This window comes from Cololabis saira, chromosome 13 (assembly GCF_033807715.1).
Source record: "Cololabis saira isolate AMF1-May2022 chromosome 13, fColSai1.1, whole genome shotgun sequence".
In the NCBI taxonomy this organism is placed as follows: domain Eukaryota; kingdom Metazoa; phylum Chordata; class Actinopteri; order Beloniformes; family Belonidae; genus Cololabis; species Cololabis saira.
In genome coordinates, this window is record NC_084599.1 from 14128608 (window position 1) to 14144629 (window position 16022).

At 40.7% G+C, this 16022-nt stretch overlaps 2 protein-coding genes across 2 annotated transcripts; both read right to left on the minus strand.

The window, feature by feature from the left end:
* Positions 1-742: 742 nt before the first annotated feature.
* On the minus strand, positions 743-2502 carry faslg (Fas ligand (TNF superfamily, member 6)). The gene is made up of 4 exons (XM_061737048.1): positions 2207-2502; positions 1571-1619; positions 1387-1455; positions 743-1305 (listed from the first exon to the last, which is right to left on the minus strand). The coding sequence occupies exons 1-4, from the start codon at positions 2477-2479 to the stop codon at positions 887-889; spliced, it is 810 nt and encodes a 269-aa protein (XP_061593032.1). The 5' UTR covers positions 2480-2502; the 3' UTR covers positions 743-886.
* Positions 2503-12191: 9689 nt separating this feature from the next.
* Positions 12192-15507, minus strand: si:dkey-86e18.1 (uncharacterized protein LOC557342 homolog). Its single transcript, XM_061737049.1, has 5 exons — positions 15185-15507; positions 14262-14302; positions 14105-14179; positions 13811-14000; positions 12192-13058 (listed from the first exon to the last, which is right to left on the minus strand). The coding sequence occupies exons 1-5, from the start codon at positions 15249-15251 to the stop codon at positions 12517-12519; spliced, it is 915 nt and encodes a 304-aa protein (XP_061593033.1). The 5' UTR covers positions 15252-15507; the 3' UTR covers positions 12192-12516.
* Between the last annotated feature and the right edge of the window lie 515 nt (positions 15508-16022).

The following is a 16022-nucleotide window of genomic DNA, read 5'->3' on the forward strand; positions in this document are numbered from 1 at the left end:
ACGTGTGCTTGCATTTATCTTTTAGGTCACTCAGTTACGCAATTCCAAATTCACTTGAAAAGAAGTCTTCAAATTTCCAACCACCTGTGTGGAATATATCGCAATGCATGTAATTATCAGGTGTAAATGATGTTATGCTAATACTTTCCAGTGGTCAGGATGAAAACTCATGTGGGTGTTCCTCAGACAACTCAAACGTGAATCACAGTGATTGAATGCAAACATGACACTTTTTGCAAACTGCTGCATGGTTATTATTATCTCGTTTGTTTCAAGACATGAAAATACATTAGGTATGGTTTTATTAAATAGACTTCCAAATAATAACAATATAAAACAGTATCTGTTTTGTACACACACATTTAATACATGGTATCAGTTCTACACCACAATAAATATAGAAAAATATTACAACTAAAACAGCAGCTTAGTGTTAACTGACTTGCATCATCGATAAAAAGGCACAATATGGACTTATGCATATGTGTAAAATTCAATTTCACTGCCTTCCTAAATGCTTTCAGCCCACAGTTTTTAAGCTGCCAATCAAGCAAATGTGCTATATATCTATATGTATGTATAAAAAAAAAAAATATATATATATATATATATATATATATATATATATATATATATATATATATATATATATATATATATATATATATATATATATATATATATATATATATATATATATATATATATATATATACATACATACATATATGATATACTCTATATTAACAGGAATTACATTCAATGCATCATTTGGGTAAAGTGATGAGTAAGTCCCACTCTTGTATGAGACATTTTGACCTGATTACATTCTGTCTCTGGAGTAAAATTACAACACAAAGGCACAATGTCAAGCACCAAACTCTGTTCAGATCTTGTAGAGGCCAAAGAAGCTGCCATAATGCGATTGGCTAAGATACTCAGGGTGTGATATGTTCACATAAACTTTATCATGTTTCTTAAGCTGATGTGCAGAGCCGAGATAATTCTCTGTGGTCCAGGAGCGAGTGGAGTGCTGAGGGCAGAACCCAGCTCTGTGGGCATTCATCAGGGTGAGGGGGGCAGGATCTCCCTCCCTCCTCACAAACACAGAGTGCTCAAAGGAGGACGTGGGATGGCAGTTCTTAAAGATGAGCTCCACTCGTGAGTAAACGTGGTAAAGGCCAGTCTCATTGACCCGCAGGGCTCCATCTTCCTTCTGGTACACCACTCCACCGATGGCGAATGCCTGACCCACCTTGTGCTCCCATCGCAAAGTCTTACTATTTCTATTCGTTTCTATTCGTTCTGCAAGAACAAAGACAAGGTGTTACAAAATGTGGACATCAGAGAATCGCAGAGTAGAGCCGATTTTGATGGAAACGTTACCTATCAAATGTGCAGCAGGCCGGATGCTTTCTCGTTCTCCCTTTGACCCATCTTCAGGTTCATAGACACCTGAAACAAGCCTCAGATTAGACACGTCGCCTCCTCTTCTCCTTCACAGGGAACATTTACACCATGATGGAAATACTTCAGCTGAGGTGGGAGGTGTTGAAAAATGGACACCTACCAATCTGCTTCTGGGGTGCACTAAACTCCAAGGTAGCCTCAGGTTCAACCTTAAGTGAAATAAAAAAATGGGAAACAGATCAGAATACCACATCACAAACATATTTGCACCTCATAGCTTACATCAAAAAACTGTCTCACAGAGTCAGAGTCAGAGAGAGAGGATTTCCTGTCTAAATGGACTGGTGACCACAGAGAGCTGAGAAGATACCAGATTGGGTTTTTAAATGTCAGAGCTGTTGGAGACTTCTCAGAACTTCATGATCAGAATGTATCATGTAAGCAGTTATTAAACTTTGCAGGTCTGCCCAAACTTTCCAGCCACATTTCCATGCTCCCACCTTACCTCTCTCTGTCACCCCCTCTCTGTGCAAAGGTGGCAAAAGTCACACCTTTTTTTGTAATTTAATGCTTTGCTATTGTCAAAAAAAAGAACAGTGCATCGAAAATAACATGATTAACATGATGCCCTAGAAAACTTTACTCACTTATTTTATAGCATTAAAATTCTTCAAACTGCATTTTCACAATCCTCCTTTTTCCAGCCTCAAGCCCTCATTGTCATACAGTTCTCCTCTCATAGTTAGCCCAGATCAGTAAGTGCTCCTTCCTTTGCATTTTCCAAGTAAGTTCTTACCTGTCGTGCATTTCTCAGTTGTTTCTGTATGTGCATAATCTGGTAGGCTTCAAATCCCAATGCTGCAAACACCAGCAGGAACAGCAACAGGAGAATCAGGGCCAGGCTGTAGCTGATTCCCAGGCAGCCCCCTCTCTTTCTCCTCACTCTCTCCTGGGCTGGAGGGAAGGACCAGCAGGGTATCAGATTTGGAGTCTGCGCTGAGTCGTGCGTCCCCCCACCTCTGTCCACGACAAACACCTGTGGGAACGGGTAGCTCTGGTCGCTGCTCATGGTGAGGTCCTTCTGCGAGTCAAACTGGGTGTGCATCTGTCAACTCTGCACAGAAGGAGGTGTCTCTTATGTCTGCACACACATGACTTGTAGAAATCAACTTCAGCTATCTATGCATTCACCACCCACAATCCCCACCCACGCCTGCACTAAAGACTGTATGTAACTTAAACATATCAAGGATCTATCAAACCATCTATTTTCTCATTATTGTTTCATCTGCCTGCAACCTCTTCTTACCTCATGCATTTAGGGTTTAATTTGCATAGAAGTTCTACTTCACATTCTCACATACAGGCCAGCGTCTTATAGCAGAGTCTGAAACCAAGAGAAGTTTGAGGTTTTGGGTGACTCGAACCTCCCTGAGCACCTTCACACAATCATCACAAAGAGACCTTTTCATAATTTCCAAGAAGGGAAAGACAGAGGAACCACAAACCCACATCAACTGGTCAGCTGCATAGAAGAATCGGGTCTCTTGAGTTATGTTTTGTGCATTCTCCCCATTCTGTCAAACTACTGCTTGTCAACTCATTTCACTTTAAGTGCCTATGTAACTTACAGTTTTTCTCGATTGCTTTGACACATTTTGCACATCATGGGTCAACTTTATCTAATGCTCACACCTTCTTTGCACAGCAAGAGTCCTCTCTGGCGAATCAGTTAACTATTTCTCATTGCTTTCACACAATTTTCTTTGACTTTTACAGTTTTTCACAATTGTTTAAACACATTTCCTGATTGACTACCTCACTTTCTCAAAACTCTAAACAAAAATTGCAAAACTCACACACAAAATGCAAAATCCTACACTTCTCTTGCAAAAGCACACTCTACCTTCAAAACAGTGTTAACTCTTCACTAAATGGTATTTCCTTCTCAAATGCCAAACACATACATCATTTGAGTAGACATTTCTAAGCACCCACGGAACACTGATGTGCAGAATGGAAGACACTATAGTATGAATGGAAAACACTATATGAATGCCTCAGTGTTACACCTTCAGCTGTTGGATGTAATATATCACCATATAGTATTGTTATGTATAGGCTACTCAAATAGAAAACAACACACAATTCTGTACTGTAACAACAAATAATATTTTACAGTATTTGGACTCAAAATGTGCAGTCCACTGGACATCACAGCAAGCTGTGGATTACAGTAAAACTTGACAGAAAATAGAAACAGAACAAAAGTATTAGATTGCATCCTACCTTTCATCCCTGGCTGGCCACAGGACCTCGTCCACGTCGCAGGCGATGTTCTCCCTGGCCAAGCAGCGGGGGAAGAATCTCCTACAATGCCGCATGAAGCCTTGACAGGCCTCAGCAGAGACATCGCCACATGCGTCCTCCATGGCCTGCAGCAGTGGGATCCGTGTCTGAGGATTTCTCTCGTATACCTTCCATCTCCAGGCAGAGAAAAACTCCTCAATTGGGTTGAGGAAGGGAGAGTATGGAGCGAGATATAGGACATCAACTTCTGGATGGACCGTGAACCAGTCACGGACCAGAGCAGCCCGGTGGAAACTGACATTGTCCCAGATAACAACCAACCTGACCACTTCTGTGTCCTCCATCTGGTCTGGCTGGACAATAATATTGTAGAGCTGGTCCAGGAATGCTAGAAGAAGTGCAGTGTTGTAGGGGCCGAGGGTGGCATGGTGATGGAGGTGATTGACACGTGGTGATTGATGGCAGCACACATTGTTATGTTCCCTCCACGTTGGCCAGGGACCTCTGTGATGGCACGCTGGCCGATGATATTCTTCCCTCGGCGCCTTCTTTTTACAAGGTTGAACCCCGCTTCATCAATGAATATGAATTCAATGGCAAAATGCTGATTGCAAATTGCACAACAGCCTTTGGAGTTTAGAAATGTGATTGACTGTGTGTTCTGTGTGAACAGCAAGAGAGGGAATTCAGGAAGAGTGTGCAGGGTATTGGGAATTGTGTGTAGTGTTGTGAGAAATGTGTGGTATGGAATGGGAATTTGAGTCTAGAGCAGTAAATGTGCTTGGAGTTCAGCAGGATTGGTTCAGCCACCTGAAACATGAGTTTCAGGTTGTGCACATTGTGTCTGATGTTCCAATAAATGTGTTTAAACAATTGTGAAAAACTGTAATACACTTTTCAAAACAGTTAACACACTTCTCACAAAGAGACACAAAACCGCAATGGAAATAAGCTCCTGCTTTATTGTGTTTTTATCCTTTTGATGATGGTGTGGCCTATGTATTTATACATTTTCCATTGTCAATAAAGATGTCAAATGTCAAACATAACTGATTTACCATGGCAACACATTGCAGACACTTCGTAGCAGCCAATTGGAACTCTCTCAATTCTAAAAAATATCAGCACCTGTGTGAACTCTCTTTGCAAAACAAAGCAAGTAGTCCTCAACCTATCAAAGAGGTAAATAGCTTGAAGTTGACACCAAGCATGGATCGAGGAGGACATGGATGAGAACATGTGGCCTGATCGTCAGGCCCGTGTCGACAATGCGTAATTTTCCTGTATTTTTATTTTTTTCATATTTACATGGTTTCATTTCATTGTGTTTCATTTACAGTACTTTCTTTGAGAATTGACCTTTGTTGTACTGCATATTGAACCCTGTCATTTTGATTGCTTACAGTATGTGCATGTGACAAGTACTGCAATAAATATTTCTTAGAGAAACAATCTTTATTGTAGATGGTTATAAAATAATTTCCAAACAAGTTGGCGTTCAACAATATACAGTGATAAAGATTCTTCTGGAGTGGAAAGTATTCCACCAGATGCCAATCTTTGAGGGAACATCCCAACAAATTTACTCCAAAGATAGAATACACAATACTGTGAGGGAAAGAAAAGAAAAAAAAAACTGTAACGACAACAAAAAATACAGAAACACAGACAAGAATCACGTCTCAGACCCTACAAGCCTCCCTGATCATGTTACAGTTTTTTCTGAATCCTTAAGTACATTTTTTGCAACATTGGCTATTTTTGCTAAACTCTACACACAAATGAGAAAACCTTTCACCAAATTATCAAAACTTTATAGTTCTCTTGCAAAATCAAACACAGTTTGATTAACTCTACACACCTTAGTAAAAATGGTGTTTTCATATCAGACAGTAAACACATGCCATCATTTACTAAGCACATAATGTGCCAACTACACACTGATGGTATGAATACAAAACACATCTGGCTTTTTTCTTTTTCTGTGCACAAGGTGGCTAGGTCAGTTTGAGGTCATACTTTTGTCATAGTTCTGTAAACACACAGGGATCCAAACTTCAAGTATTGGTGTTTATTCACACTCGTCAAAACAAAGACACAGCACAGAACACAAAATAATACATTCACAAAAAAAAGACAATCAGCCTACATCATGCCGTCTCTCTGGGTCCGGCTACAAAATCTCATCCACATCACATGCAATGTCCTCCAGTCCAAGGCACCGGGGAAAATATCTCCTTGCACGCCGTATCCAGGCCTGACATGATGCCAGCTCAATATCTCCACATGCCTCCTCCATTGCTTGTAAAAGGGCTGCGTGTTGATGGGGATGGCGGTCGTGGACTTTCCAGCACCAGGCAGAAAAGAACTCTTCAATTGGATTTACAGTAAGAATGGAGAGTATGGGGGGAGGTTGAGTGCCATGAAGAGTGGGTGATCAGTAAACCAGTTGCGGACCAAAGCAGCCCTATGGAAACTAACATTGTCCCATATGATGACATATCAGGTCTGCTCTGGCCCTTCTTCTTCCCCTTCCTCGTCCTCCTCTTGCTCCTCCTTGTCCTCTTCCTCTAACTTCCTCTAAACCTCTCGCTTCTTCACCTACACGTCCTCTTCCTCGGCCTCCTCTGATTCTTACTCTTCTTGCTCCTTCCATTGTACTCCACACAGACAGCTTACCTGTGGCTTATTTATAGTGCTTAGGCTGATTGCAAAGTGAACTAATTCTCTAAAATTGTTTTCACATGTGAAAGTGTGCCAGACAGTTGGCAAAATAGTGTAAATAATAGCCATACATGTGTATAATTTTGCTAGGAGTGTTTTGGAAATTTGGCAATTGAGTGTAAGCAGCGAATTGTGCCTACAGTTTTGAAAAGTGTGTGTTACAAAATTACAAACTGAGTGCAAAGCAGTATTTGTGCTTTTAATTTCGCTAACTCAGTGAGTGGTTTTGCTATGTGTGTTAATAGTTTTAGAAATTGTGCTACAAGAACATAATTAGCGCCTAAGCTTTCAGAAAAAACTGTAAATAAAGTTAAAGCACAATTAGAAGCAGAAAAGGACCAAACGGGTTGTTAGCAAGGATTGCCTACAAAAAGATTATTCTATTCTCTTTGCTTCTATTTCCTTGTCACACTATAATACATGTATACTTGACTTCTACACTCATACCCCAAAGAGAACATTGGGGTCATGCAAGGTTTGGTGCCTCAACACATGACAAGGCAAAGGATTGATGTACCAACTCTCAAGTTAGAGGAATAGCTGACTCTACCCACCAGCCACAGCCGCTCCAAATGTGGTGTTTGGTGACAACTAAACACAGCATTTCAACAGAAACATCTCATACCTACTGTCAAGCATGTCAGTGGGGGGGGGGGGGGGGGGGGGGGGGCTTCTTTGTACATTAGAATATCCGATAAGCAAATGTTAGACCATCTGTCCAACAACTACAGCTTGGGAAAAGTTGTCTCATGCAATAGGATAATGCTCCAAAACTCAGAATCAGAATCAGAATCAGAAAAAAGTTTATTGCCATGTTTGTTGGACACACACAAGGAATTTGTTGTGGTGATTGGTGCAGTACAAAGAGCAAATATATAATGAAAAGAAAGACTGAGAACATGAGAGAACACGTACAACATGAGATTTTAAAATGCCGGATATGAGTCTTTGCAAAAGTGACCTAGGATGTGCGTTACAGTTTTTTACGATTGAATAAACACAATTTTGACTGTTTTGTTTTGTTTAGCAAAACCCAACACACGAATAGCACAACCACATACCCAATTAGCAAAACACCTTAGCTCCTTTGCAAAATGAACCACTCTCGTAAAAACTATACACTAACTTATCAAAACCATATTTTTTTACCATATGAAACACACACGTTGCATATGACTTAACTCTGTTTGCACCTGTTACACTCTGCTGTTGAAAACCTTAAACACTTTCGGCTAATTCTGCTTCTATGTGCATAGAGTAGTATGGGTGAAGCACACAGTGAATTTGCAAAACATCGCTCGGATTTGCACATCTGTAAACACAATGTCTGCTCACACTTTTTGCAAAACAATACACAGTGAACACTAAACACACTTGTATGCATTACTGTAGATACCACACAGGAGACAAGACTAATGCTGTTGACAATGTTATTTTTTTTTGCCATATACTCAAGCCAACATGGCGAAAAAAAAAAGCATTTCCCAGTTTTCATGAACATAACAACAACAACAAACCCCCCCACCCCCCAAAAAAAAAGAAAACACGGCACATAAATTGCTACTGTTGGTCTCTTTTCCTAGCTGGATCTGGCCAGAGAATTTCATCCACATCAGCCCTTCCTCCTCGTTGTACTCGACCCTCAATCCTATGTAGAACAAAATACATGTAACCTACTGTAAAATGTCACAGGAAGGGGTATCAAAAGTGCTGATATGGGGTGCATACAGTAAGAAGCTGTAAACAGGTAATTTTTTTACCTGTTTTCCAGTCTGAATGCCCTTCCTGACGTCTTCCTGCTTGAAGTCTTCCTCTTCCTCTTCCTCTTCCTCTTCCTCTTCCTCTACCTCTACCTCGGCCTCTACCTCTGGCACGGCCTCTGGCACGGCCTCTGCCTCCTTCTCCTCCTTCTCCTCCTTCTCCGATTCCCCCTCTTATCCTCACTCTTCCTCTTCCTCTTCCTTCCATTTTGGTTAAGTTTGGTGAAATCACCTGCTGCATTTTTATAGTGCTTAAACCTGATTGGTGTGTCTACGATTAAGCAATCTTGTGTTTGCATACCTGATGGCAGTGTTCAATCAACTGGCTCATAGGTGTGGTAATTTGACAGTCAGTGCTTTAGAAGTGCAAGGAAGTGACATCTTGATATACTTCTGTGTCTAACGCATAGACGTGTGTGTTAGTGTTTCAAATCACTGTGTGTATTGTTTTGCACAAAGTGTGAATAGACTCATTGTGCTTACAGTGGTGCAAATCTGAGGCCGAGTTTTGCTCCTTGAGTGTAAGGTTTTGATAATTGGGCAAAACTTTAGATTTTAGTGTTTATTCAATCGTAAAAAACTGTAATGTAACGCATAAGGTCAGGAGTGGAGTCTTTACGTTAATGTGACGTAGAGTGGGATGGGGGGGCAGTCCGTGGTAGACGGGGGAGAGGGGGGATCGGGGCCTTGTTGACGAGGACAGCTGCAGTCGGGAAGAAACTGTTTTTATGGCGTGAGGTTTTGGTCCTGATGGACCGCAGCCTCCTGCCAGAGGGAAGAGTCTGAAACAGTTTGTGTCCGGGGTGGGAGGGATCTGCTGCAATCTTTCCTGCGCGCTTCATATCAGGGTCCTGGAGGCTGCAGGTCCTGGAGAGATGGAAGATTGCAGCCAATCACCTTCTCTGCAGAGCGGATGATACGCTGCAGCTGCTCCTGTCCTTTACAGTGGCAGCAGCGTACCAGACGGTGATGGAGGAGGTGAGGATGGACTCAATGATGGCCGTGTAAAACTGCACCATCATTTTCTTTGGCAGGTTGAACTTCTTCAGCTGCCGCAGGAAGAACATCCTCTGCTGTGCTTTTTTGGTGAGGGAGGTGATGTTCAGCTCCCACTTGAGGTCCTGGGATATGATGGTCCCCAGGAAGCAGTAGGACTCCACCGTGTCTGCTGGGGAGTCATCAGGGTGATGGGGGCCGGGGGGGCTGCGTTCCTCCTGCCAGTACTCACCAGTAAATCAACATCAGAATGGCTAAAAATGAGTCCAGATTGCAACCCAAGAGAAATGCTGTGGTAGGACCTTCAGAGAGCCGTGCAACAGCGAATGCCAACAGAAAAACATGAATGGAAACAATTCTGTCATTAAGGATGGAGCTAAATTCCTCCACAGCAATGCGAGGTCATACAGGAAATGACTAATCTATTTTAGTTTAACATGGATATTTGAGCTACTGAATCATGGGGGTACTCAGCACTGCAAAAATGTAGTTTTTTTCCTGTTTGGATTAATTTTTTGTTCCGTGTATAAATGCCACAGTTAACGGTTCATGATGTTTGTGTGGGATTGTATTAGTCTAATACTTACACTCAATAAGTTTATTTTGAATCACTTATTTACACCCATAAATATAAAAAATAAATCAAAATTATACAAGGGAATGCTGTCTGTCACAGGAATATATTATATAGAAGTTTCAATAGTGATACAGCAGTTTCAGTAGCACACACTCTGTTCTGGGTGGGAAGATGCTGCTGCCACATGAAAAGCACAGATGTCTGCAATGGTTTGCGTGCTGGCATGTGAATTGTTAGTAATAACAGCAGCAGCAGTACGTTAGAGAGGTGAGAACAAAACCCAGCTATTACCTCAGAGATGAGCTTACAGGAAATAACACACACATACATACACGACTTTCCTCCGTACTCAGCACATAGGTAATGCTTTCAGGGTCTTTCTAACACTTTTGGGTCCATTTCTGTGGATACAGTGATTACGGTGTTGCTTTGGCTGCGGGTGCAACAACTTCCTTCACTGTTAACTCTCAGTTAATCAAGAAGATCCGTTAAAAAGTATTATTATGCCTTTCTGACTTTGGCAGCTCTGATAAAGGGCATTTTCCCACCGTCATAAAAAAAAATGTTAATGTACTCGAGTAATATGCATGCTGTTCCACGCATGCATATTACAACTTTATGTCAAAATAAACAGTTTTATGATTCCCATGTGAATGAAAACTATGTATACCGTCCAAAAGTACTGTATGTGTATAAAGGGATTCCTGTGACTTCATTGGAATCTGTCAAACATGTGTTCTGTCCAGTGATGCAAGAGTCTGGTTTCATTTCTCCAGTTTCCAGCAGACAGAAAGGTATCCCCACCTTGCAGTATGAATTGAGCTCCAACTAAGAGGGCAATTACGTCAGTTAACCGTAAACTTCACATACTGCCATCACCCAATAACGTGCAGCTGCTGTTTCCCAGAAAGAGTCATGCTGAAAGCGGTCCTCGCAGCAGAAGCAAGAGCAGAAGCAGCAGCGCAGAATGGGTTAGGTGGGAGGGTGGGGTTTTGGGGTCTAACCAGTGTTCACTGCTTCCGCCCCAGTTAATTAAAACCAGAGGAGGGAAATAGCACAAATCACTGATTCAGCAACTAGCTCTCTCAGTCAGTGTTCATTTCCAAATGGTTGCTGTGGTCTTGATGACTTATTACGTAAATGACATCGTGCTGCTCTGCCCGAAATCAGTAACTGCAATAAATGATTACTCATGGCTGTGCTATGGAAACGGTTTCAGAAAAAATGTAAGTTTATTCCAAAAAAAAAAAAAAAAGTTTGTGACAACTAAGTTACAAATAGTTTATAAACTTTTTAATAGTTGCTGCTTAACTTCTAACAAAAATCCAGCTCCTTCACCCTCTTTGTGGCTTTGTAGTCCCAACATCCATGTAGTCTCTTAAGCTCTGACGCTACCAACTACCAGCAGAAGCCACATATGTCCACTTGTGCAATCTAAGTGATCCCAGAGTCTGCAGGACCACTGATCAAAAGGCACTAACAGGCATCGCATGCTTTTCAAATAGTTTAGGGAAGAAGAGTTGTTGAAAAAAGAAAAAAAAAATCTAATCTTCTGTAAATCCCAATTAGCACCATAAAGTCCATGGTCACAATATAAAGAAAATATGAAACATGAGTTCTTACCAGAAATCCTGGATCAGGCAAGGAGAAAAAAAAAAACAAACCTGCGGAGATTGGGGTATGGGGATTGGGCCAGAGAACCACAATAACCCGATACTCCACAGAGCTGAGCTTTTAAGAAGAGTAGTCAATAAAACGCTACTGCTTGCAGAAAAAAAATAAACTGATACAAAAAAAGACTGAAATGCAACTTTCTGGACATCGAGAAAAACACTTGGCACAACCCTCAACACCTGTGACCATCTTGAAAACACCATGTGAACAGTGAAGCACGGTGGTGGAAGTATCCTGCTGTGGGATGCTACCCAGCAGGGACTGGGAAATTAGTCAGAAATGCAGGACGATGCTAAACACGCATAAATTCTTGAGAAAAACCTGTTCAGAGCTCGGGGTACAGAGCCTTTGCAGGGTTTTATAAACCAAAGGGGAGGCGAGCAGAAAAAGTTTGGGAACCCCTGGCCTAATCAAAGACCAAACTTCAACTCAATAAAGAATTTTGAGATTGTTCTACAAAATCCATCTAAATTGAGGGAGCTGAAGCTAAACTGGAAAAAATCCCAGAGGCCAGATATGCCGAATAACAAGAGACCCGTAACTTTAAAATTTAAAGTTTAAATGCAGTAAAGCACTAGTTTATGGTGACTGAATAGTTAGGCATCATCACGTTTTCTCCATCTTTTTCTTATTGGCTCCAAAATATAAAATAACTATTTCACATAATTTAAATTGTAGTTTGTAAATCAAATGAAACAAAACCCTAGTGACATCACAGACTTGACTGGATGATCATTTTCCAGCTCCACCTAATTTCACATTAATTATGCTCTACTTTGAAAGTGGGCACCTAAAAGTTGAAATATATATTTTCAAACAGACACACGTCCTGTGGACGAAGGTAATGGAGTAGGGAGGGTTACTCAGGCCCTTAAAACTGGATCCTACAAACAAAGCTTTAATAACACGTTTAAAAAAAGACCAAAAGCTTGGTGAACACATCATTATGTACTTATGAAATTGTGTGAACTTGAGGAAAATAAATATCCAGAATATCTCTTCACAATCTATGTGTTAAATAAAGACACGCCATTATGTGGTCTTTTTCTTTAATATAAAAACATTCTATGTGTCTTCATCTGAAGAGGAGTAACAGTCCAGTCCCAGAATGTGAACAGTCCTCTCCTCTGTTGTCCCACAGTCGAGTGGTTTTCCTGAGACTCTCCCTCCTGCTTCACAGTCTGACTTGTTCTCTTGAGCAGCAGTCGAGTCAACAACAGAACTCTTCACTGCCCCATCGCTCTCCTCTATGTGTCTGGTTTGTGACGAAGACCTCTGACTCCATGTAGAATGACTCAGGTTTGGCAGACCAGACTGCAGCACCCGGGCGAAGCTCTGTGTTTCCGAGGTGTTCAGCTGATTTGGTGATCCTCTAAACGCAGCCGTCGCCACCGCCAGACGTGTACTGTCGAAGGAAAGTGGCTGGTCCTGGGCTGACGAGACCACCTGCGAGCTTTTTGAGTCTTTGCAGATGGGATCAAGGGTTTGAAAGCTGGTGTCAGAGAAGGTGCAAGCCCCCTCTGGGACTGAGGATTTGAAACATCCCGTCCTCCCTCCACCCCAGTGACCAAGACCATCAAATGGCTCAGAGAGCCGAGGGGTTTTAACTAAAAAGAAGAAAGAAAATATATAGTCAGTTACTGATTATTCAAAGTAAGGTTTAACACAGGCAAGTTAAAGCGACGAAAACAGAGAAAAATAATAGCATTTATCTGAACCAAAAAAATATTTAACTCCAACTTGCTTCATACTCAGTAATCTCTTAGCAAATGAAGTGGCTGTTCAAGAAACAACCGCGGTTGAATTGGTTTGATATTGGATATTATGAATTCAACACCCATAAAACTTGTGATACATAACACCGATTGTTTTCATTAAACCTCATTAAATCAGCCCATAATATGATTTTATAATAATTACTCTCTTGTGATATAGTCTAGATGACCATGAACACATCACAAGCAATATGACCAAAATCAGTGTTATGTATCACAAGTTTTATGGGTGTTGAATTCATAAAACCACATTAAATCAGCCCATATGATTTTTAAATCAGGCCATATATATGATTTTATAATAATTACTGTTTTGTCATATAGTCTAGATGACCATGAACACATCACAAGTGGTTTGACCAAAATCAGTGGTATGTATCACAAGTTTTATGGGTATTGAATTCATAATATCCAATATCCAATATCAAACCAATTCAACCGCGGTCAAGAAACAAGACTGAAAACTATCATTTAGACATAAACAAAACAGCACATCTGTGCGCATTAAACATTTTAAATGTCTAGAGGAAGTTGTTTGATCAAAACTTTCACTAAGCAGGGATTGAGCAAACCCAAGCACTGACCGATGCTTGGAGAGATCTGCTCGTCGGCTCTCCGTTTGCAGTAGGCTCTGGGAGTCCAGGGCTTGTGTTTACACGAGGGGTCCAGAGATCGCAGCTTGGCCAGGAAGCTTTTATACTCTTTTTCTAAATTCTCGATGAGGAGCTGGAACTCGGCTATCTTCCTCTCTGGGTAATGAGAGAGTTGGGATTGCTGGGGAGAGGAGCAAACCAGTCACATCACTGAGTAATAAGCAAAAGTCTCAGAAACACAGGTTGGTTTATTTCACATATTTAAAAAAAAGGGGGAAGTTATACCTGAAGGTAATACTCTATTTCATTTTTGATGCTGGGGATCCACTTTTTCACAGAAGATGCAGAATTAAGAGTAGACTGTGAAGGACAAGGTTTGGATTAAATAAAATAATCAGGCGGAAATGAACATTTGAGATTAAAGTTTATGCAGTTTCAGTACCAGCCTGGGTCGACGCTCACGAACATCTTTGAGTCGCCCCTCTAAAAATAAAAAATAAAAGTTAAAGTGCATGCTATTGAACCTGTTCAGATGATGGAAAAAACTGGTCACAATAGTGTATAAAAGTTGTCTTTTGAATAAAACCCCCAAGCCAGAAAGGCGTAAGTATATTGGAAAAAGTGTGTCTGACAGCTAGCAGTAGGGGGGTTGCCACCCGTCCCGTAAAATACGGAATTGTCCTTTATTTGAGAAAAAAATGTTGCGTCCCGTATTGAACTAATAAATTAGAGAATATTTTATGAAATCAATAAACAATTCCATTATCAAAATTATAACAAATAAAGGTTCAACATATCATGCTTTGCATGTAATAAGACTAGGTAATATATTAGTTTCACCTTTTAAGTTGAATTATTGAAATAGATTAACTTTTAAACCAAATTCTAGTTGAATTATTGAAATAGATTAACTTTTACACCATATTCTAGTTGAATTATTGAAATAGATTAACTTTTACACCATATTCTAGTTGAATTATTGAAATAAGTTAACTTTTACACCATATTCTTCACCTGTAGCAATATTCTACACCTTGGCTGATGTGGACATACAGAGCATAGGAGGCTATTTCAGCTGCTATATGGTTGGCTGTCTGTACAGTCATGCAAGTTCAATGCTATTAAAGAACACGTTTTTTCATATAAAATAAACACATTTTTATGCAGTTTAGAAGTTTTGGGGCTTTTTTTTTGGCTCGTGCGCTGCTGAAATTGGGCGTCCTTTATTTCTATTTCTGAAAGTTGGCAACCCTAGGTAGCAGGTCTGTGGCTACGGCTACAACAAGCTTGCTGACAGTTTTTTTTAAATGTATTAGTAATAAATACATCAAAAGGCAACGTGTGTAACGTTTACCAACTGCTTACCATCTCTCTCTTTCTGAAGCCACAATCTATTCAGCCTTCCCTGCTGTTTCTCTTCGTTTCTCGCCATCTCGGCTCCGCAGAGAGAAGCTGCTGAGCACAACAAAGTCACGTGACACACGCAACTCCAGTCACGTGATATCGTGTCCTAAAAGGGCACCTGCCTCTCAAGCCTGATTTATGGTTCCGCGTTAAATCGACGGCGTAGCCAGTGCGCGTCGCCGCGTACTCTACGCCGTATGTTCTGCGTTGGTGTAACACTGAACCATAAATCAGCCTTAAAGGGATGTTGCGTTTTATTTGAAGTGGTGTTGTGTGAAGAACTTATGAGTGGTTAGACTCTTACCAGCGGGAATATTGAGTGAAACGAGTTTCATAATTGTTGCAAATGTTTACACACATTTGTGACCTTTATGAGACTTTTCACAGATGTCACAAATGTTTCATAAACAATAACAATCACACCTCACCAATGTCATAACGGTTCCAAAACACACAATAGTTAGTATATTTTTTATACCATGTCACTATTGGACCAGGCAGTTAAGGACTTAAAGTAGCCTACTTTTTATTGCCTGCAGATCACCAATGTCCCAACAATGTCTGTAGTCTGTGACTGCGTTTACATGCACTCAATAACCCTTTTAAAACCCGAATATTGGCAATAACCCGAATTTGCACGGCCATGTAAACACCAATAACCCCTTTGAATAATCCGAATTTGCTCATATTCCGGTTTTTAAAAACCCCAATATGACCCCTGGGTTAGCCTACTCCTTTTAAAACCCGAATATTCGGTCATAAACGCCAAACGGAATATCCGGATCAAACGGAACATGAA

Bases quoted from the DNA above. Each gene is read 5' to 3' on its own strand.
- si:dkey-86e18.1 (XM_061737049.1), bottom strand. From the start codon at position 15,251: ATGGCGAGAAACGAAGAGAAACAGCAGGGAAGGCTGAATAGATTGTGG. The intron at 14,001-14,104 runs GTATAACTTCCC...TCCTCTCCCCAG, and splicing joins AAATAGAGTATTACCTTCAG to CAATCCCAACTCTCTCATTA. The intron at 13,059-13,810 runs GTCAGTGCTTGG...TCTTCTTTTTAG, and splicing joins GCAGATCTCTCCAAGCATCG to TTAAAACCCCTCGGCTCTCT.
- faslg (XM_061737048.1), bottom strand. From the start codon at position 2,479: ATGAGCAGCGACCAGAGCTACCCGTTCCCACAGGTGTTTGTCGTGGAC. The intron at 1,620-2,206 runs GTAAGAACTTAC...ATTTCACTTAAG, and splicing joins AACTGAGAAATGCACGACAG to GTTGAACCTGAGGCTACCTT. The intron at 1,456-1,570 runs GTAGGTGTCCAT...GGCTTGTTTCAG, and splicing joins TGCACCCCAGAAGCAGATTG to GTGTCTATGAACCTGAAGAT.